General features: G+C 45.6%; 2 protein-coding genes across 2 annotated transcripts in view; one reads left to right on the forward strand and one right to left on the reverse strand.

The window, feature by feature from the left end:
• The window catches only part of ALS2 (alsin Rho guanine nucleotide exchange factor ALS2), a 236,389-nt gene that overhangs the window by 145,125 nt on the left and 69,372 nt on the right, over positions 1 to 21,892 (reverse strand). The gene's annotated exons all lie outside the window — the stretch shown is intronic.
• Positions 9,502 to 13,814, forward strand: FZD7 (frizzled class receptor 7). Its single transcript, XM_062619767.1, has one exon. It carries the CDS (start codon positions 10,209 to 10,211, stop codon positions 11,925 to 11,927), a length of 1,719 nt encoding a protein of 572 aa, XP_062475751.1. The 5' UTR covers positions 9,502 to 10,208; the 3' UTR covers positions 11,928 to 13,814.

Raw genomic sequence — 21,892 nt, forward strand, 5'->3', positions numbered from 1 at the left:
AGACCCTAGGGAATTCTTCTAGCAAAATACTACTTGTACTGGCTCCCAGCTGCCTGTCTTCAGTTGCAGCTCACAAGCATCTTTGTTGGGGTGGACCTCTGAAGAAGCTCAGAAGCAGCTTTGGTCCTTGGGTCTCCTCTGCCACCCATGGCCCTGGTGGTGGGCACCCAGAGTCTGAGAGCATCTTAAAGGGAGAGAGGCAGTCTCACTTTAAAAAAACAGCAGAAAAAAAAAAACACAAAACCTGAAACAAACAAATTTAAGATACGATTTTTTAGATTTTTCAATGTTTTAAGCACAGCTGCCTTAGAAATACTTGAAAATAGAACCTCTCTCTTCAAAATAGTTGAGCAGATTTGGAAGCTGGTGAGCAGCTATTACTCAGCTGCTCAGGTTGCTTCAGAGAGCCCAGATTCACCATATCTGTATAATATCTAAGGACCAACGCCTATAGACTTTACTCACAAAGAGCTGACCCTTGTGGTCAGGGAGAGTGTTGAGTCACAGACACAGATGAAAATCAGATGGCTGCAGCAGCTCCCACCGCCTCGCCCTGCCCTGCTGCTCTCCCACAAGCAGCTGCCCCTCACATAAGGATCTCTGGGCCAAAAGTAAAGAGGCTCCAGGCATCACCTCAGTTTGGAGCCAAGAGGGGGGAAGTAAGCCAGGGTGAATTTTGAACTGCTCTAACATAGTGGTCAACACAACGGCAGCGCTAAAATGGCTTGGAGCTGAGTCCAGATGACCTTGCCCTGGAGGCAGAGATCCCTGGCACAGGGCAGGGGAATGAGCTGGGGACATTCGCCACTTCAGCTGTCCCACTTCCCACAGGCTGTTTCATGAGTCAACACCCTCCTCTACCACAACGAGAATCTGCATGAATAAGATCTCACTGGGCAGAAAATGCCTGTACTGCTGTGTCTAGGAAAGCACCAAGGACCAGACTGCACTTGGTTCATAGCAGTAACAACAACACATTTTCAGAGGCTTGTTGCCTTCCTAACCAGGGGCCACTGGCACTTCACCCAATGATGGGGCTGTAATTCAAATTCAGGTAAAACCAATTTAAAGCACCTCACAGACACCCATGGATCACCGACCTTAAAATAACACTATCAATGCCCATTTGCAATTTCCACCACCACCACTCCTCCACCATTGTAAACACACCATGTGGTGCAGTTTCTAAGATGCTACTGGAGGACCTGTTTTTTTTTGCTGAGAAAGTCATTGTTTTAATTAGGTCATATTCCTATATTGTCCACCCCCCCACCCACCTGCAACAGCCTTTACACAAATAAACCACTAGGAGCTCAGCAAAGACACGGGCATTAACATCTCTACTTGTGCAATTGCACTTTAATAGCTATCAGCAGCTGGAATTTCAGTTTTCACACCCCAGGCAAAACCCTGCACCTACAGCAGCACGGGGCTGGGAGGCAGGGTCAAACAGAGGAATGCCACCTATTGCATTCCCAGCATCACTTCCTACACCGCAGGTCTGGCTGTGATGCTCACTCCTTGCTGCACCGGTGAGACCAGCCCCTGCCTGACTTGTACTACTCCCCTGAGCACGCCTCAGCCTCACTGAGCCCAGTGCAGGCTGCTTGCTCACATCAGGGAGAGAACAGCATCCTGCCAACATTTATGATTTCCTTCAAAATCAGGCTTTTTGTCTAGGAGTGAGCTCTGCTCCAGGCAAAACACTCAAACCTGTTTGTAAACACTCTGGAGCTGTACAAGATTTGAACACTTTGGACTCCTACAATATTTATGTTTTCAGAGATGTTTTGTATTTTTGTAATTATAAAACACTGTTACTTTTTAAAATGGCTGGTGAATACTCCATTACATTGGAGTATGAACATGAGCAAGTTCATCACTAAAAGCATGGCTTTACTCTACACGTGTAGCAGCTGACCAAAATACGGCTTTATGACTAGCTATCAGGTCAATAAGTTGTAATCATCTCACACCACCATGGTTCAACAAAAGCCCTACAGCAAACTGCATCCAGTTGCACTTGTGTAAGCAAAGCAATGAGAGTTAAAATTTGAGCTTGGATGATGTACATCTCCCCTTGAGGTGCTGAGAGTTTTCAGTTATCTCTAAACTCAAAGGGATGATCTTTGGGAGCAAGGAGAGCAGGACCTGCTATTTTAGAAGTCAGGAGTGAAACAATCTACCACATCAAGCACGTAAGAATTTGGCAGCAAATTGGGTTTTGAGAGCTCTGAGTACCTTCCCCAGACTAAGCCTGCAGACTAGTTTGTGTCTGAAGTCACAAACATTTCCTCAGCATTTTAAACCCGTAAAAATGAAAATAATTAAATACAAATATACACACATTAACTACAAGAAGCTGTTCTGAGGTCTAGCAAAGAAAAATCGTAACTGTGGCCCAGGCAGACATAGGGGCTGCAAACGCCATGCAGTATTAGACCGAACGCAGAGCAGAATTACAGACGTTACTTTGAATTTCCCAGCTTTGGTAGGTGCAAACCAGACACATGATGTTATTTCTTTTCAGCCCACATGAGAAAAAGTTACATGCAGCGGAAATCTATTTCAGACAACAGTGTTTCTTTAGCAGAATAGGATTTCTCTGATGCTTTGCTTTGCTCCATATGCTTCTAATTATTGCTCAATTCAAACAGCTATTTCTGCATTGACTTGCAGGAATCTCAGAAGGCACCTTCTACATAGGCAAGAAGCATAGTCCATAAATAATTTCAAAAAGTATTAAAGAGGGGAAGCTTCATAGCTTTTCATTCCAATCTATGTGGTATTTAAATAAACCTCTGTGGCTTTCCAGTAACATAGTAGGAACTCCCAGGTGGCAGGGCTGGGGGAAGAGAGGGAGGAGAGCACTAAACATACTAATGAACATGTAATTAAGAAAATGGGCTCTCATTCCCTTCAGAGACTCCATGAGGAGGGAGCTTATTTGAAGTGCTGCTTTCTGGTTCCCCTCCCTTCATGGAAGGAAATCAGCTTAATATATCCAGCGCCATGCAGAGTACCAGCTCCAAGAGAGTCCGGTCAGTGCAGACTGACACTGATGTAGACCATAGTTTAGAAGGAACTGGTTAAATAAAGGCAGAAGAGAGCATGTGATGCTGGTCCACAGACTCCATGAACTCAGTTTCTGTCTATAGGCACTAGCATTAGGTTTCTGCTCCTTTTCCTTGACAGTAGTGCTTTATTGGAATGCATTTTGGGTCACCTCTGCCTGGGGGCTGTCCTGGAAAGGGAAATTCTCCATGCAGCAGCATCAGCCATCTCCAGGGCTTGCAGGGATGCAGCAGGCAGTAGCCCTGCACAGCAAACCTTCACATGGCCTCAAGCAGGGAACCACTTCAGCATCTCCAGGGCATGACTGGGACCAAAAGAAGAAACAATTCTGTTGAAGAGTTTAATTGTAATTGTGGAAGACAAGGGTTAATTTGTGCAAGCCCGTCAGGAAGAGGGAAAATAAAAGTAATTAAAATGTTTGTTTCTCTTTCCAATCCAATTTTGGAAGTGGAGTTGGTTAAGGAAATTTCACCCTAAACATAGGATGGTAGCAGTGATTGGTAATTTAAGCATTCATGGGAGGAGGAGAGAGGATTTTGTAAACAGAGGCTTAGGAATTCCTTAGCCTCTTCAGACATCTGGCAGGTTCTGTATTGAATAACAGTTCTTCTTCCCTTTTTTTCAAAGCTTTGGAAACAACATGTTTCTGGAGGCTACACTCATCTTTAGTGAGTCTTAATCAAGCAAAGACAAACCATTTGTTCGAACATCAGGCAGTGGCTTCCTGCCAGTATGATTGTTAGATGGCAGAACCATGTCCTAAGAGAGATGGCAATAGTCCCATTATTCAAGGCATTCTAAATTAGATTAATTACACCACTAGCATATGTAATAGCAGGGACTTAACGATACAGTGAGTCTTTCCCATCTCTTATTTTGGGCCAAATCTGGTTCTTCTTCCTACATAAACAGAGCTTGAGGCTTTGATGAGTATCCTGCTCTGTTTCCACTGAAACAAGTGAAACTTTACCCATCAACTCAAACAGGACAAGTGCAAGCCTTCAGTCTGTTCATTAAAGAGGATTTAAAATACTGTCTCAAATAGATGAGTCTATAGAAAAAATTAAAACAAGGTTGGGCATAAATGACAAAAGACATAGCACAATGCATTTCACCACTGCATCCCTCACAATCACAGGGCATCAACAGGAGAGTGATCAGAGCAACCGCTCACTATGTCCACACCAACCCTGGTGCTGGAAGCAACACAAAAGTATAGTCATTTATAAGTATAGTGGCCCCATCTGCAATAAGATGGGAAATTTATGCACAAACTTGAAAAACCTGGCTGGTTTTTATTAAATTGTTACATACCTCAGTCAGCCTTACACTGCTAGAGCTGCATACAGAAATGCTCCAGGACAAGAGTTTGAAGGCACACTAATGGCAGCTACACAAATGGGACAGCTGTATCAAGTTGGCTGGCTGAAGGAAGGAGAACTAGTTTCCTCTAGCTTTTCTGCAGACAGTTGGGCTTTGTGATTGTGCAGTTCCTTCAGGAAGGACCTAGAGATGAGGTGTTAGCACTTGTCATTCGCCTCAGAAACTCAAGGGAGATTTATGGAAAGGGGAATCACACAGAAAGAACAGCAATCATTGAAATCTGGAGGAAAAGACATGTCTGAGAGTCTAGATGAGGTCAAAGATCCATGGTGCAGAAGAGAGGCTGGAGGACTATAGTTCTGAGAAGGTGAGTTTAGACCACAAAAAGACACTAGCCAAATTCCTGAAAAAAATTCCACAACAGTGAGAGCAAGCAGAGAAAGGTATATTGATTTCTGTTTGGATCTGTAATACTTTCAGGCTTATAAAGCATTATTATTGCTGTTGTTGTTATCTCTGCTAGAGACCTTTGCAGTCTTATGAGTCATTCTCACAGACTCTGGGAGAAGCTCAGGATAAGCTGGAGCACCCATGAAGCTGAGACTCCCGCAGCATCTGAGAGAAGGTGGCCAGGGGCAGAGAGGAGGGAGCCTGGGGCAGCTCCATCCCAAACAGTTCTCCCTGTGGTGCTGCCCAGACTGATCCAGAGCATATCCAGCTGTACATGCAATTGGCCAAGATCAGCTACAGCAGTCCTGTAAGAGTCCAAGCACCCAGAACGATCACAGGGTCTGGGTGATAATACTGCTGCCAGCAGAGAATTTGTCTTGTTAAAAAACCCACTTAGCTTAAGGAAGTGTAATAGAGAGGAATTGCCTGCATTTTATACCAAACATCCTCTGCAACCCTAAAAATGTGAGAAAGCAGACTGAATTCACTTTAAAGAAACGGGGGAATTCAAAGTGCCATGCAAGGGTTAAAATGTAACTGATGTCCTCACTGAACTGCTGAGTAGGGATGAGCAGATCAACTCCAGGTTTTGTTTTCTTATTCATGGATCTGGGAGATGAAAGCAATCATCAGCCTGATAGCCCGTCTTTGTGAATGTTTCCTAATGTTTTCCCCAATTTAATGGTAAACGTGGAAGGCAGTGCTGCTTCCCTGTATCCTTTGGGATACTACTTCATAAGCTAATAATTATCTTACAAATCCATGATGCAACTAGCTTTTACCTCTTTCACTGTGGGAAACCACATCCCCTCCAGCAGTATCCCCTTCCTTTTGTCACCTGTGCCCTCACCATATGCTCTTTTCAACCAGTTTCTTCTGTCTTCAATCTACTTTCAAATTACGGCTCCATGATGGGGGGGCGGAGGCTTGCCTTCCCCACTCCCTGCCTGTGAAATACCAGGCTCCCCTTCCTCATTACAGAAAAAATAGATTCCTTTAGTGAGCTCAGACAAGACACAAGTTAATCTATCAGACTGATAGAAATGCAAGCAGATGTAATACTGTGAACTTACTTTATTTCTAATTATGCAAATCATTATGTAAAATAGGCAAATGCATCATTTCCCCCCAGGCTCCTGGCACTTCCCCACTAAGCTTTAGGGAGTGCAAATTTTGATGTTCTTAGCTCAATAGCCTGCCTGATCATGTAAGTCTATACGTAAGTACGCTTCAAAACTATGAGGTTAAAAGTGTCATGGAAGTTATTCACCAAATGTAACTGGGACAAACCTCACAGATGAGGCAGTGGCACTGGGGCACTAGTGACAGCACTGGTTAGCAGGGCAGCTAGTGAGGCCGATCAAGTTTCTGGTGGAAGGAGAAGGGGGAAGCGATGGTCTTTGTTCTTCTGAGGGAAAAGAGGACTGGAAGCCTTGCAATAGGTAATGTGAAAATGCTCACCCTCGGGCACCCAAAATAAGTGGTGGGGTGGGGAGGGGGTGTTTTGTTTTGATTTCCCTCCCCCCATGGGAAGAGTTTTCTATCAGATGGGATAGGAAACAAGGGAAAATATATTGGCCCAATTTAAGGAGGCTTTAAAACAGCAGGAAAAGACATAACGCAGAAATGCTGCTCCTCACTCTGACTTAGCTTGGAATTTGAACTGGATTTATTTTTAAATGCGTATAAAGACATATAATTGTTCCTAACAATTCCTCCCTAGGAAGCCAGGACTTTGCTTTGCTTTGCTGACAAACCGTGCAGATACTTAGAACACTGGTGGTTAGGAGACTTCTAGAAAAAACCTCTTCAACTGCTGTGTGGTTGCAATAGACAATTTCTCGGATGCTGCCAAGTCCTGCGCAGCACATTTGTTCTGGGTGGCTGATAACCTGGCTAACTGTGCCTGATGAGAATCCCTCATTTCCCTGCTGCAGGGAAATTTAAGTAATTTTGTAGGCTAACGATTGTGAATTTAGATTGAGGTAAAAACAGGAGACAGCACAAGTTTGCTGCCTTTTGAAGCATTGGCTGATGGTGCTTATGGAGGTTCTGGATGCTTCAGGATACCCGGCATTTTGGGGTTCTTTGTAATTGCCCCCTGAAAGCTGTCAGGATGTCCTAGACTGACTTAGGAGCCTGGGACTGTCTTAGGTGACAATCTGCTGTTTTGAGCCTGCCACTGCCTCTCTCGGTGATTGTATCCCATCTCCCAGTGGGTCTAAATAGGGAAAATGCCCCTTTTGGTATTTGGTTACATGCCCAAGAGACTTTCTTTCTCCATCTTAATAAATCCTGTTGCACATTCCTGCCATCTGGGATGGCCTAGCAACACTGTTACATGTGAAGTTTACTCTCTTCTCATCTCCTTAAGAAACAATCTAGGATACAGCTTTTCTTCCTTCTTCCTTTCTGCCTAATCTTCCACTTCTTTCTTTTTTCCTTTTGCTTCACTCCAATTATACATTATGTTCATGGTAAGTGTAATGGAGTCACACAGCTTTTATAGCACATACCAGAGCTCCCAGTCATCTCTGTTTGTACCATGGTTTGGATGAATGACTCTAACAAATGGGACCAGTAGGAAACAGGGAGAACGACTGATGCCATCTGCCCTGTCTTGTAAATAAATACCTAGTCAAAGTCTTGCCACTTGATTTGACATTCCTTACACTGAATAGTTTCTGTCACTGTCTCCCTATTGCTGAAACACAGTTTCTTGCAATACTATTTTACTAGCTCTGCACTTGTCTCTTTGCATGCAGAAATCAGAACTAGCGATGCATGGGGCAGAAAGTTTGCAGTTGCTTTACTTTCTCTGCATTGTCATTGCCTGCCAGTGAAACATCTCCTTTCATCCAGTGCTTTTCATAGTGAATATCAAGAAATGCTTTGCAGATGAAGTCAGCCATATAAGCCAAAGTGAAAAATAGAGGCTTTAAGGTGATTATAACAGGTGACTCAACAGCTCACGCAGTGTTATAGAAAGATGGCATGGAAAGTAAAAAAGGAAAAGAAAAAGACTGGAAAGAATATGTTTTTTTGAAGGTTACTAACAGCCAAGGAAGAAACAACAGAGTAGACAAGTTTGTGTAACTTTTTACCATGGGAGGTTATTTAGGTGAAGAGTATCTCAAAAACCTGCTTAGTCACTAGGTGCAGAAAAGTAAGGAATTTAGATAACAAGCCTTAACAAACAAAAACCCTGAAGTTCCTCTAAGGCACACTCAAATAGAATGAAGACAAGACTTACTTAGGTTTTTGTTCCAGAAGCAACTGCTGCAGCCACGAGCGGCTAGTCCTGCTCATACATATTTTGGAGAGCACAGTATTATTTTTAAAAACACATCCACTTTTAGAGGAGTACATTTATTTTGGGTAAGCTCGCTTCTGTCAACTTCTCTCAACAAATGTAACAAAAGCTGCAGCTCCATGGTCTGACTGGCATGAGGACACATTGTTCATGAGCGGGAGAGGATATGGGAAACATTTGTCCAACAATTGCTGTTGTGGTTCCCTGAGCCAAACCCTGCTCTCTTGAACTGCCCTGGAGGATGTACAGATTGGTGTATTTGCTTAGCTCCTAATAGGAGCACAGTCCCAAGGAGCAAAACTAAGAATTTGAATAGTATGGTTCAGGGGATGTCTATCCTCAAAGGGAGGGATGGGGTATATTGAATAATATTTGGCCCACGCCTTTCTTTGACCACAGGCTCTGGTAGGCCAATGTGAAGGAAAAGCAGGCCTTGTTGCAGGCTTTTGTTGAGCACATACTTTCTCTGTGCATGTTCCAGAAGCTGGATGGTTCCAGCAACCCTTATTTCAGTGGTGCACCTCAAAACACAGCTATGCTGCAAAACCCACACTTCTGGCCTTAGCAAATGTATGCTGGCCTAGATCTGTTCAGCATCACCCAGCAGTTGGTAGCAGCCCTCTCCCAACCTCTGCCATTTTCTCTCTTGTAGGCAGGCTGGGCGCTTCCACAGAGGAACTGCTGCTTTTTTTTTACAGTCTTTTTCGAGTGTCTTAATGGGTTGCAGCAGTGCAGATGAGGATTTAAAATTTCTCCTTTCTGCTTAGGTAACACTGGACGTTTCAAAAAAAGCTGCCTTCCCCCAGCTAAAGCTTAGATCTGCATGAATAAAGCGTTTATTCTGCCAGCAGAAAGCAACGGTCATGCTGCGATAACAAATCAAACCCCCCACGCTGGGGGAGGCGATGGCGCGCAGACATGCAACGCAATCCCGACAGCGAAATCGGCTCCTTCTGCAAACGCACCCGGGCGCTGGGGCTTTTTTTATTTTCCCTTTTATTTTTCGCCCGTTCTTTTTCAATAACCGCGGGCACAGGCAGCTGTTTGCGTTTTCAAAGCCCGCTCAGAAAGCAGCCAGTTAATTTTAGTTTGCTCGGGCCACCCTGAGCGAGCTGGCTGGGTCCCCCCTCCCTTCCCTTCCCTTCCCGGCTCTGCCCTGCAGCACGGGGAAGGGGGGTTGAATGGGGGCCCGAGGGGCCCCGGGGCAGCTCCTCCTCCCTCCCCCGCCCCGCCCCGCCGGGAATGGGAAAAAGTTAGGAACAACTTTTCCCCCCTTCGAAGGCTCGGGCTTCTTCTCCGTAACCCTCCCCCTCACGCTCGGCCCGCCCCCTGCGCTGCGATTGGCGGGCGGGCACGTCGAGGCCCCGCCCCGAGCATGGTTTGTGAATGGGGCCGGGGGCAGGGGCGGGGCCCCGCGGCGCGCCCGCACGTATATGTGTCTTTTTTTTTGTGCCCATGCGGCCGCGGTCCGGGAGCTGCGGTGCGGGTGGAGCTGAGCAGAGCCAGGCGGGAGACAGCGCGGACGCCCCGGACGCACCGCCCGCAGCGGCACCCATCGGGAGCGGAGCCCAGCCCAGCCGCGGGGAGGATCGCGCAGTAATTGGATTTTAGAAGTTACTTAAGCGCCGCAGTAAAATACACGGCTCAGCCGGGAGCGGTAATAATCCGGTTAACCGTAATCTAAATCCCCGGCGCCGGGCCCGCGAAGCCGAGCGGGGAGCAGCGCCTCAGCCTCGCCGCCGTCACCGCGGGACCCTGCGTGGAGCTGGTCAGAGCCGTCGCCGGGCTTAGCGCGCGTCTCCCAGTCGCCTCACTAGCGAAAGCGGCTCCGGAAACTTTCTCCGAGGGACGCTCCAGCGCGCCTCGAAGAGTCGACCCACCGGAGCCCAGCAGCAAAGTCGCGGAGGTGCGGCGCGGAGCCGCGCTCCTCTCGCCGCTGAGGAAGGGGCCCCGCCGCCGCCCTCCGGGCGTTGATGCCCGTGGGGTGCCGCGTAGCCCGGCTGTGAAAGACTCCCCGCGGTTCCCCGGGCCATCGGCCGCCCCGGCGATGCGGACTGGAGTAGGCGGCGGAGCGGCAACCGCCGGCTGCCCTTTTCTAGGGCTGGCCGCGATGCTGGCCGCCCTGCTATGGACCCCTGCAAGCGCGGCGGCGCAACAGTACCACGGCGAGAAGGGCATCTCCGTGCCGGACCACGGCTTCTGCCAACCCATCTCCATCCCGCTCTGCACGGATATCGCCTACAACCAGACCATCCTGCCCAACTTGCTGGGCCACACCAACCAGGAGGACGCGGGGTTGGAGGTGCACCAGTTCTACCCGCTGGTCAAGGTGCAGTGCTCGGCCGAGCTCAAGTTTTTCCTCTGCTCCATGTACGCGCCGGTGTGCACCGTGCTGGAACAGGCCATCCCGCCCTGCCGCTCTCTCTGCGAGCGGGCCCGCCAGGGGTGCGAGGCCCTCATGAACAAATTCGGCTTCCAGTGGCCAGAGCGGCTCCGCTGCGAGAACTTCCCCGTCCACGGCGCGGGTGAGATCTGCGTGGGCCAGAACACGTCGGACGCGCCGCCGGGGTCTGGCGGTGCGGCGGGCCGGGGGGCTACTGCCCACCCCACGGCTGGCTACCTTCCCGACTTCCTCACCCCGCCACAGCCCCCTTCCGGCTTCTCTTTCTCCTGCCCACGGCAGCTCAAAGTGCCCTCTTACTTGGGCTACCGGTTCCTGGGGGAGCGGGACTGTGGGGCTCCCTGCGAGCCGGCCCGGCCCAACGGGCTCATGTACTTCAAGGAGGCAGAGGTGCGATTTGCCCGACTGTGGGTGGGTGTGTGGTCTGTTCTCTGCTGCGCCTCCACCCTCTTCACCGTGCTCACCTACCTGGTGGACATGCGCCGTTTCAGCTACCCGGAGCGGCCCATCATCTTCCTCTCAGGCTGCTACTTCATGGTAGCTGTGGCCTATGCGGCAGGCTTCTTGCTGGAGGAGAGGGTGGTGTGTCTGGAGCGCTTCTCTGAGGACGGCTACCGCACTGTGGCCCAAGGCACCAAGAAGGAAGGCTGCACCATCCTCTTCATGATCCTCTACTTCTTTGGCATGGCCAGCTCCATCTGGTGGGTCATCCTGTCTCTCACCTGGTTCCTGGCTGCTGGCATGAAATGGGGCCACGAGGCCATTGAGGCCAACTCCCAGTATTTCCATCTGGCTGCCTGGGCTGTGCCCGCTGTCAAAACCATCACCATCTTGGCCATGGGGCAGGTGGATGGGGATGTACTCAGTGGAGTGTGTTATGTAGGTATCTACAGCGTGGACTCGCTGCGGGGTTTTGTGCTGGCGCCCTTGTTTGTGTACCTCTTCATTGGCACTTCCTTCTTGCTTGCTGGCTTTGTGTCCTTGTTTCGCATCCGCACTATCATGAAGCATGATGGAACCAAGACGGAGAAACTGGAGAAGCTGATGGTGCGCATTGGTGTCTTCAGTGTCCTGTACACTGTGCCTGCCACCATTGTCCTGGCATGTTACTTTTATGAGCAGGCTTTCCGTGGCACTTGGGAGAAGACATGGCTCCTCCAGACCTGCAAAAGCTATGCTGTGCCCTGTCCCAGCCATTTTGCCCCTATGAGCCCAGACTTCACTGTCTTCATGATCAAGTACCTCATGACGATGATTGTTGGGATCACGACTGGCTTCTGGATCTGGTCTGGCAAAACCCTTCAGTCCTGGCGGCGCTTCTACCACAGACTCAGTACTGGCAGCAAAGGCGAGACGGCAGTATGAGACCCCCCCCAGTCCCCTCACACAAGCATGCACAGACGCAGAGGAGGCAGCAATGGCTCCCTGAAGAGGGAGGAAGGGAGGCTTGTCCAAAATTTTTCTTCCTCCCAGAGGGTTTGAAACAAACAATACTCTTTGCAGAAAGGCTCGGATGGGCTGTGTCCAGTGGTGCTTATGCCCAGCTAAGTGGAAGAGCACAGAAAAAGAGGCCACTGGTATGATGGGAGAGTCCTTCGTGCACAAGAAGTCCCCTTATGTCACTCTTGTGCTACCCCTGTGCAGGGGAAAAAAACAAACCTTACTTAAAACATCCTTGGACATGCGGGAGGGGAAGCCGGATTCATTGAGCTGCCCCTGCCGAGAAGTAGCCAAACCCTCTCTGAATTGCTGGGGTCAAACTGCGGTGTGGGCTGGGTAACCCTGGCCCGAGCCTGAGCTTGCTGCCTGCTTGGCTCCTTCCAGCTCGGCGGAGCCGCCACGTGAGTACCGCACAGCCTGCTACGGCCCGGTGGGGTGCCTCTGCTCTGTCAGTTCCTTTTTACCTCAGTTATACCTCTTGTAATTGTTTTAAAGTGAAAATTCGGCCTCGGTCAGTTGTTCTTGCTGCTGTGGGGAAGGAGGGGGTTGCTATTCCACACCCTGAAAAGAAATGACTTGTTGCTTTTCAGCAGAAGGCTTTTCCCCCTTGCCTTTGTTCTAGGAGACAATGGGGGAAACAAAAGTGTTTTCTATGTAGAAAGGCATAAGCACGGGATCGTTTTTTATGGGCAAACTAACAAAAAGAAGTCGTTGAGGTTCACCCTTGGATGCGAGAAGCTCACAGAAATAAACATTCCTTTTATGAAAAAAGGAGGCGGCAGGATGTTTTCCTGCCGTTCAATGGGGGTCTCTTTTCTAAGCTGAAGGAAACACAAGACTTAGAGGGCAAGAAGAGTGTAACCAAGAGCACCTGCCAAAACAAGAGCCATTAAAATATGTAACATAAAGATACCAGTTTGCTCTTTCCTTCCCATAAACCTGCTTTCTCTCCCGCTTTGCAGCGGGCTCGCTGCAGGTAAAGTCAACACACAGATGGCTTCCGGGGACGGGAGGAACAGTTTTGGCTCACGATGGACCTTGTGCCTGCTCCTTAGGTTTCCTGAAGCTGCGCGGCTGTGAATCCTGGCACAGGAGGGGGCTGAGGTTTAGAAACAAGCATTTGCTGCGAGTGAGGAGCCTTCTAATTTCAGCTAAAATACAGCTGGTTCAGTTTCCAGTGCTCACCTCTCAGAAGGAAAGACATTCAAAAATCAACCATCGAATGATTTGTTTTCTTTTTGAAATGTGACAGATTTTTCTATTCTGAAATTTTTATGTTGCCTTGTTCCTATTTTATTTTTTGCATACTCCTTTCACCTTTATATTCACCGAAGGGTTGTTTTTATAAGTATATGTTTGTGTGTGTATATTCTTGCCTAAGGACAAAATAGGACATTCTGGATTTTTAGCAAGTCTCTGCCCTATAGCTGCTCTTCACTTTTTGTTTTTTTTGGGGGGGGGGGGAAGTGGAATGAAATTTAAAAGAGAAAACCTGTTCAGGGTGAGGGGCAGACTGCTGCTGTCTGAGGGCATACCAGTAGTCTGGGCATGAGGAATGGGCCCATCAGCCAAATCCTTTGGTAGCTCTGATTTCAGACTTGCAGAGCTCGGGTTTTTGTCTTTTATCATGTGCACGTGGAAGAAAAACAAATGCGTAAGACAAGTGCAGTATGTATATTTTGTAAATCTCATTTTTGTAAGAAAATATGTATTTATGTTTTTACTTGATTTTTTTTTTTTTTTTTTGAAGGTCTGTATGAGGCCCTGATTCATCCCGTGTACAGATCACTAAATAAATAATTTTTAATACAAGGGCTCTGATGAAGTTCTTTCCATCTTTGACCACTCAGCAGGTTATAGAAGGGGGGAAGGGGGGCAGCTCTGTGAGTGGTGTCTCCCCTCCTGCTTTGTTGTGGGAGATGCAAGAGACTTCTGGGTGAATGCACTGAGCAGAAACTCAGCTGTGATTAGAAACTGGCCCCTCACAGCAGGCTACAGTTTTAGACCATTTAAAATGTTTGCCCTTGCTTGAGATACTTGCATCCTTACCAAGTTTTCCTTCCAGGCTCTACTGCTTGCTGAAGGTGATCTGATAAACCAGTTTCCTTATCTGGAAAATAAGGATAATGCTCTCTTCCCATTCCAAAAGAACCGAGAGTGAGAACCAGAGGGTGCTATAAGTGCTGTAAATTAAATCCTCATTTCGATGGGTGGGGTGTTTTAGGGAAACACTCAGGAGTAGGTCCTTTTAAATAGCTTTCAAATGGCAGGGTTTTGAACTGGCTGTTTTCTCCCCTAGCACCTTTGTTATCTCAAATTTTGTTCAGGTGAATTTTACTTTAATCTTAATAGCTTCACCCCGCACCCCCCCCCCCAGCCTACATTCTTTCTTATCACAGTCATCTGAAAGCTGATTGCTTCAATGGAATGGTCTATTTTACTTCGTTGTTTTTTTTAACTGAAATGAATGTTTAGATCTCAAGCTGTGTTGCTACAATCATGGAAAGTGCCCCAGCAAACATAATTTTACACCTATTAAAGGATGGCAGTTTCCAGCTTTTCTCTCAAAACTCACAATGATTTCAGCCTAGTTATTGGATTCATCACCGTTCCTTTGCCTTAAACTATGCCTATACTAAAATTTAAGCTACAGAACAGAGATGTAGCTAAATGCCATCATGGTAGCTGTGGAGCACAGTATTGTCTCATTTACTGAACACAGTGCGCAATAGTTGCACTTTCAGGGCACTATTTTATTTGGACCCTGCTGTCAAACACAACCTTTCACATTGACAGCACACGAGCTACTGATTCAAGTTCTTTTCAGAGCTAGCACCATTCATGCTGACTCTAGAAAAGCCACATCTTTTATTTGAAAACACCTCTAGTTGCTCCCCAGAATCACTCATTAAGTTTCCTTTCTGAAAAGGCCTTTGCTTTCCTGCAAGTCAGGCTGCTTCAAACTGCTCCATGACATGCGCATGCTGATCATTGCTATGGGGGGTTTCATTCCACTCACTTAGGAAACCTGAACCTTTTTATAAACATTTCCTCCCATTAATCCATCAGTGCTGGCTGGAACGATGGAATGGCTGGAACAGCTCGTGCTCTGAAAGACCAGGAACCGATGGGAGCAGCGGTGTTACTGACACCCCTGTACTGGACAGCCACACCTGCATTGCTAAACATGCAATTAGTCCTTAATACATTATGGACAACTAAGCCCGCAGTTCACGCATGCAGTCTGTCCTGCTGCTCTTCTCTCCACTCGGCACCCATTCCTGCTAGCTGGATGAGAAGCTCCATTTAGGTGTGATCACTACTACCCTTTTGTCCATATGTGGAAAAAATTAGACTTTCAGTTCATGAGACATTCATATCTGAAAGGAAATGTCTCTGTTTCCACCAGAAACAACTAAAGCTGAATGCTTTTATTTCAGTATTTCCTATGAGGTACTTCTGGATTTCAAATCACTTATGCAAAACTATCAAAACACTGGGATTTGAGTTGGGTTTTCAAATTTGAGATTGGAGGTGAAATTTGATGCTGCTGCTGCTGTAAAGTAGAAGCAACTGCTACTCACTTTTAAGCAGATGTGACTTGCATTGAATTTGCTCACAGTGGAAACAATTTGGAGAATTTCAAGTAGTGATAGCGTCTGGCCTTCTGGAATAAAAATCTCAATCACCATTATGATAACAAAGTGATAGTTAAGTCTCAGAATGGGGTACAATTAAAAAAATCTCTTTGTGAAGCTGACTGGAGAAAAAGGAGGGAAACTAACCCTGTACTAACCTTTGCTAACCCCTGCAAAACAATTTTGTTTTCACTAATGTTTAAGTCCACTTTCAGTTAACAGTTTTTTAAGTTTAAGAAAAGTTTCCTGCCCTTCACCTTTGGCTCTTGTCTATGCAGCATTTTTAGTTTACAAGATACTGGCAAGTAATAGTTATCATTCATCAAGATCTTTCTATGTTTACGCCATATACTACATTTTCAGGAGAAACACATAGACACTGGTTCTTCAGTTTCAGAGACATTTATGTTACTTTCTAGAAGAAAGTAATATTATTTCAGGCAAGCTAAACAGGAATCTTTAACAGTTCTAGAGTTCACCAATAGCAGCAACTGAATGTTTGCCTCCACAGAAGAAAGTGCTTTTATAATACATCAGTGTTTGTCTGGGTTTATTTTTGGTGGAATACCCACACCAGCGATTTAATGTTTTTGTCTACGTACTTCACCCACAACCAATGGCTTTGCATGCAAATAAAAACCACACATCTCTGTGTTCACCAGCTGGCAACAGTAAACATTACTTATAATTTCACATGGGTTTAGAAACCAAATTGCTAGCTTGGATCTTAAATAGTCTTTTTTTTCTACATCTCATTCTCACTTCCTTCCAGACCTTACAGGTACTGTGCATACACTCTGCTCTCCATATGTGCTTTCTATTCCTGCTGATTTTTAAAGCCATGAATTCAGCTGAAAGAAATTCAGTCTGTTGCTTGGAAAGGAAGAGACAGCTCTGAATCTTCAGCGTTGTTCACGACTGTTCCCTGACAGACTATTGCCAAGTCTATATAAACCGGGGTAATTGTTTCATGCCAACATGAGCGTGTGGTTTTGGCAGCTACAACACTGCACAGGAAAACATAGGATTGAGAGAATAAATATAGCACAAGGCAAGTTCCCAAATGCCCCACTTAGAACCAACATATTTTGAGTAAGATGATGCCCAAACGCAAAACTGAAATATGTCCATCAGAGTTTAACACTGCTCAGACAACCAGTTTGCACCACCGTGAGACGAGAATGTGGGGAGGGTTTTGATGCTGTTTAAATCCGAGGGCAAAGGTTGCCTGGCTCAGGTGGCTGGGCACTGCTTGTCTCAAAACCAGATGAGTGGTAGTAAAGCACAGCACTTTCTCCTAATCTAGGTAAAGACTGGGTTCAAGCACAGCTTTACCACAGCAGCAGCCAGATAGATAGGATTTGATTGAATGATACACCATGAGGACAGGCCCAAACAGGGTCATGAGTGCACACTCCTCTACATTGCTTGCTTCTCTCTGTATAGCTGGCCTAACCATGCCAGGAAACTACGGGACTGGGATAAATGAGAATATGGATAAAAAGCAGAAATAAGCAGGGCCTAGAGCACATTTTTAAATAACAATTGTAAATTGGGGGATCACTTAACCATATTAGTCAGGAAATCCTGCTAGCAACAACTTGTCCATTTTGGCTTCCCCAGCTGTGCCACAACTCCGGTTCGTTATATGTAACCCTTTGCTTAAGCATGTTACTCTTACAAATACACAGGGGAAATCAGTGTGTGCCACCCAGAGGAGTAGTCTATATGAGGAGGCTTTGGCTGCACAGGTCTTGGAAATTAACCCCATCGTGTGGCTATGAAGGTAGCCATACTTTTGCTATTAAGAGTAGGATCTCAAAGGCTAGGATGACAACTAGAAAGACAAAAAGAAAAAAAAGAGGTCCAGTTCTCCCCTACCTCCAGCTTTACTGGAGGCACTGGGAATTCCAGCACTGTTCCCAAACCAATTTGTGGGAAGGCAATGCCATTCTCAGGGCAGGCAAGAAGTAAGATTATTCCCAGCGTGTTGTTCTTTTCCTCAAGCTAATACAACAAGGGGCTGGAGAACAAACTTGTGGTGGATGGGGAATTCTGTCAGGAGTTGTAGCAGGAGAAAAATATGTTATCTGGCTCGGATGGACACAAAAGGGTGTTCTAGCAAGTAGACACTAATCTAGGATTTGAAAGACAAGTGCTTGATTACCTGCACTGTCGCAGATGGTGGACAGATCACTTACAGCCAGACTTTCAGCAGTATTCAAATGCAGGCAGGTACATGGAAAGCACTTTCGTAAGTGCTTAAATTCTCAGATGCATGCCCTGATAATTGACTAGAAAATCCCATCTCTGTCTCTAATTCCTTGTCAATAAAATTGGAACAGTGGCACTTACCTATATTATAGGAATGTTGTGAGAATAAATACTCTCAAAATCAGAAGACAGTAAATACAACAATAATAGGGTTTGTACCAATATCTCTGTCAGATCTTTGTTCTATAGTGTGTTGGGGGGCTCCCTCCCCATGGCAGGGGGTTGAAACTACATGATCTTAAGGTTCCTTCCAACCTAAACCATTCTATGGTTCTATGATGCTATGTTTTGCAAGTAGGTCCCATTCTGGAGAAAGCCACATTAAGAACACCAACTAGGATAAATTATTTGTATGTTTTCCAATAGCTTATCTAAAACCAGGCAGACCTTAGCACATGCTTTCTTTCACAGGAGTATCACTCTAGTCAGGGCTCTAATCTAAAGTGTGAGAGGATATAAAGACACAAGTAAGGTAATTAGAAAATTACACTGAACTGGGCATGCATGAAAATCAACAGCTGTTGACTGCAGTCAAACAGAATGGACTTGTGTTATATTGGTGCTTAGGTACGGCAGAGATAAGGAGCTGGACCCATTTATGCTGGTGCTATAGTGTGCTTAGCTCTTGCAGTACTACTCAGTCTCTCATTTTCTATATGTTATAAACATGGTTGTTATCATTATCAACAGGCTCCATGACACCTCTGCTGATGCTCTTTAAATCATTTCAGCTCACTTGAGCTTGCTGCAGGCAGGGTCTAAATGATAATAGTAGGCCTAAGGCAGTTATCCAAGGTTTCATCCAAGTCCTTAGCAGTGAAAAGCCACCTTTCCTGCTATGTTTTCACTTCATCTCTTAGTTCTTCAACAGTATTTTTCTGTTACCATGACCTCCAACAACATTTTTCTCTTTACTAAAGATGGCCAAGTAGAAGGATTTGTTGGCTGTTTGGACATTTTCCTACCTCAACAACAGGGAAGAGCACGAGACTACTATACTTCTTTCACCAATAAAATACGGAGGCATCTAAGCTGACTGGGGCAATCATTTGTATGTTGCCAGCCTTTTCTGTGGGAGACATCTGCACCCATTCACCTTCACCACACATCAGGTTTTCATTGCTAAATAAAGTAAAGCAACAAACCAAAAAGAATTCCTAAATGCATCAAAGCATGCTCTAAGTTATAGCAGCACCCCCCACCCCCCCCCAACCCCCCCCCCCGCAAGCAAACAAAAATGTAACTTATGGAAGACAGTCTAAAGGAGCTACTTCCAAAAATATTTACCTAAAGCACAAATCAGATCAGTTGCCTGACATGGCTTCCTTTTACAAATATTCCATATGTGTATACATGTGCGTGCACGTAGTGTGAGTGCATACTAGTGTAACAGCTACAAGTTACAACTATAGGTAAATCTCTCACGAAAAACGAAGCAAAGAGAGAAAATCAAAACCCTTGCCCAGTGCAACTCTCTGCTAATTAAACACTGGTGTTAACTGCAGTAATGTGCCTGAACCCTGTTCCCTGTGTTTGTTGTGGTGCCTGCACGGGCTCTGGATTGCTCAGAACTTTCACATTCCCACAGAAAATGAAACCGCCTATAAAAGGAATGAAAGGCTGTGATATGTATATATATCTATAGGGCTATTTTTAAAGAAAAGATTTTTTTGTGTGTGTTAGTTCAAAGCCAGCTTTGATTATCTAAAGGAAAAGTCAGCCTTTAAAAAAGGTCAAAAAATAAATATAAAGATGGAATCTTTTTTTATTTAATCCATGATGAAAAGCGCATTTCTTATTTGCAATGCTCCTGCCTCTCAATTTTTAGATTATCTTATTTTATCTTAAATTAAGGTCGAAATGTAAAAGTTTCAGGCACCATTTCCCGTCCTTCCTTTACGAGATGTGCAAAGCAGCATTCCATTAGGGCCAACAGCCAGTAAAAGGGATGTCATTTGACACCCTTATACAACTATGCATACCAGGCTGGAACGGAGAGAGAGCGGGATTATGTGAGTGGATAGAAAGCCCTTCTAGAGAGAGGATTTACTCACACTGTTTTTCTTTACACATTCTGCTCACTGAAGATAGTAAATCAGCTATTGGACTTGCAGAAACAACTCTCATGATGGCTAAAGAATTTAGGCACAAAGTAGATGAAGGCAAAGATCTGGCCTCTCTACAGCAGCTCATAGCAACCATGGGAAGAGACCAAACAGCACCCACATCCCCAGGGGCTAAACAGTGCCTATGCCTGGACCGTATTCCTCTTCTAAGGCATGGATAAGAGGTGGGCTGGGTTTCCAGAGCCCAGGCCAAATCCCACAGTAACCTTCTGCTTTTATGGTAGGCTAAACTGAAGTCCTGGGTCTGTGTGTTATAAGACGCCAAAGACTGTACTTTACAGTTGCTGTAAGGCAGAAACTGTTTTTTTCTGGTAAGAAATCCCTTATCTGCAAAGATTAATTAATTGGTGAATAGTTTTGCTTTGTTTTGAAGGCACAGAGCTTTGTATCACTGCCCACAGACAAGGATTTTGCTTTCTACCTTTGAGATTCCTTCAGGCTTTTGCCATTTGACTAACAGAGTCGACATCAACTAACAGCGCTAACACTTTAACTCCATGACTCTCATTTTCCTCAAGTAAAGAACTTACAGCACAGAATTCTGAATCAAATCTTAATAGAAACCTCTAAGCAAGAGAACTGAAAATAAATGTTTCTCAGAAAACAATCTGAAGAGACACAGCAATATCACTTGAATGACTCTTCAATTTTGCTATCGATTTTCATTAAAACTAACTTTATTAACAACATGTCCTCTGGTCAACATGCCACCACTGCCCCCAAACTTAATACATTACTTGAACACAGACATTAAAAGGAGTTACATACATAGAAACAACCCTGTGAAGGACTGTGTCATGATAACTGTTATTTTCACAAGTTCCATCCCTCAGCATCACCCCTGGCCACATCTTATTTAGCTGGTGAGGTTCTTTGTAGCAATACCAGCCCATTTTATTTGTCCTTAAATGTAATTCTTCAGACAATGACATTTTTATTGGTAAATGAGAAACAGTGTGTGCCAGCAGAGAGGGCTCTGACTCAGACAGGGCTGACTAGGGGTCAAGAGACTGTCATACCGTTCCCAAACTTGCCCATGGTCTGCAAATCCTTCCAGTCATCCTTACCTCCATTTCTTTTTTGGCCCTTCTCTAAATAGGATCATGCTTTTTGCGACAAAAAATGTCTCTATTATCCCTATGTATGTGGTGGTACTGTTCCCATCTTGCTGCAGCCCTGATCTTGACGGGGGCCTCTCAAATTTGGCACAATGCAAGAGGTTCCAATTAAAAATAATTGATCATTAAGAGGCAGAGAAGGCTGGCGCTTTACTTTCTGTCAGGAAATAGTCAAACACTAGTGGCAAAGTAGAGACATGTGTGATGACACCGAATCTTCCCAAAGAAATGAAAGTGGGAAGTGTCACTCATCACCTTTTGGGCTTTTGTGTAACATGCATAAGGAATGTTCCAGTCTCTGTGGACTCTTCAGATGATGGGATTTAGTGTCACATGCCCTCTTCTGCCTGTCTTTTTTCGGTTGTTGTACAAAGTGTTGCCATGTGGGGTCTGTGTGATAGTACATACTGCAAAGTCTCCAGCTGAGTGGGATCAGTGCTGGCCAGTGGGATTGTCAGTTGGCTGACTATCCCCTAAAAATGAAAACCAGACACTGAGGAAACTATCTTGTTCATAAAAGGAAAATATTTATCCGCAATGAAAAAAAACAGCCCCCGCCCTCAGAAGTAACTTGCTGGGTATTTCATTAAATGATCACTATTGAAGTGACTAAATAATTAGGCAGCAGAGCAAAAAGGAAGCCCACTACCTTCCCCACACCTCCAAAATATGGATTTGAATTAAGCAAAATAATTTTCCAGTTTACTCTGAACTGCTTCAATTGGAGAAAAAAA

This window comes from Pezoporus occidentalis, unplaced genomic scaffold (genome assembly GCF_034315485.1).
Source record: "Pezoporus occidentalis ecotype Australia unplaced genomic scaffold, CSIRO_AGI_Poc_V1 ctg213, whole genome shotgun sequence".
In the NCBI taxonomy this organism is placed as follows: Eukaryota; Metazoa; Chordata; class Aves; order Psittaciformes; family Psittacidae; genus Pezoporus; species Pezoporus occidentalis.

Excerpts from the sequence above, each read along its gene's own strand:
- FZD7 (XM_062619767.1), top strand. The coding sequence starts at position 10,209 with ATGCGGACTGGAGTAGGCGGCGGAGCGGCAACCGCCGGCTGCCCTTTT.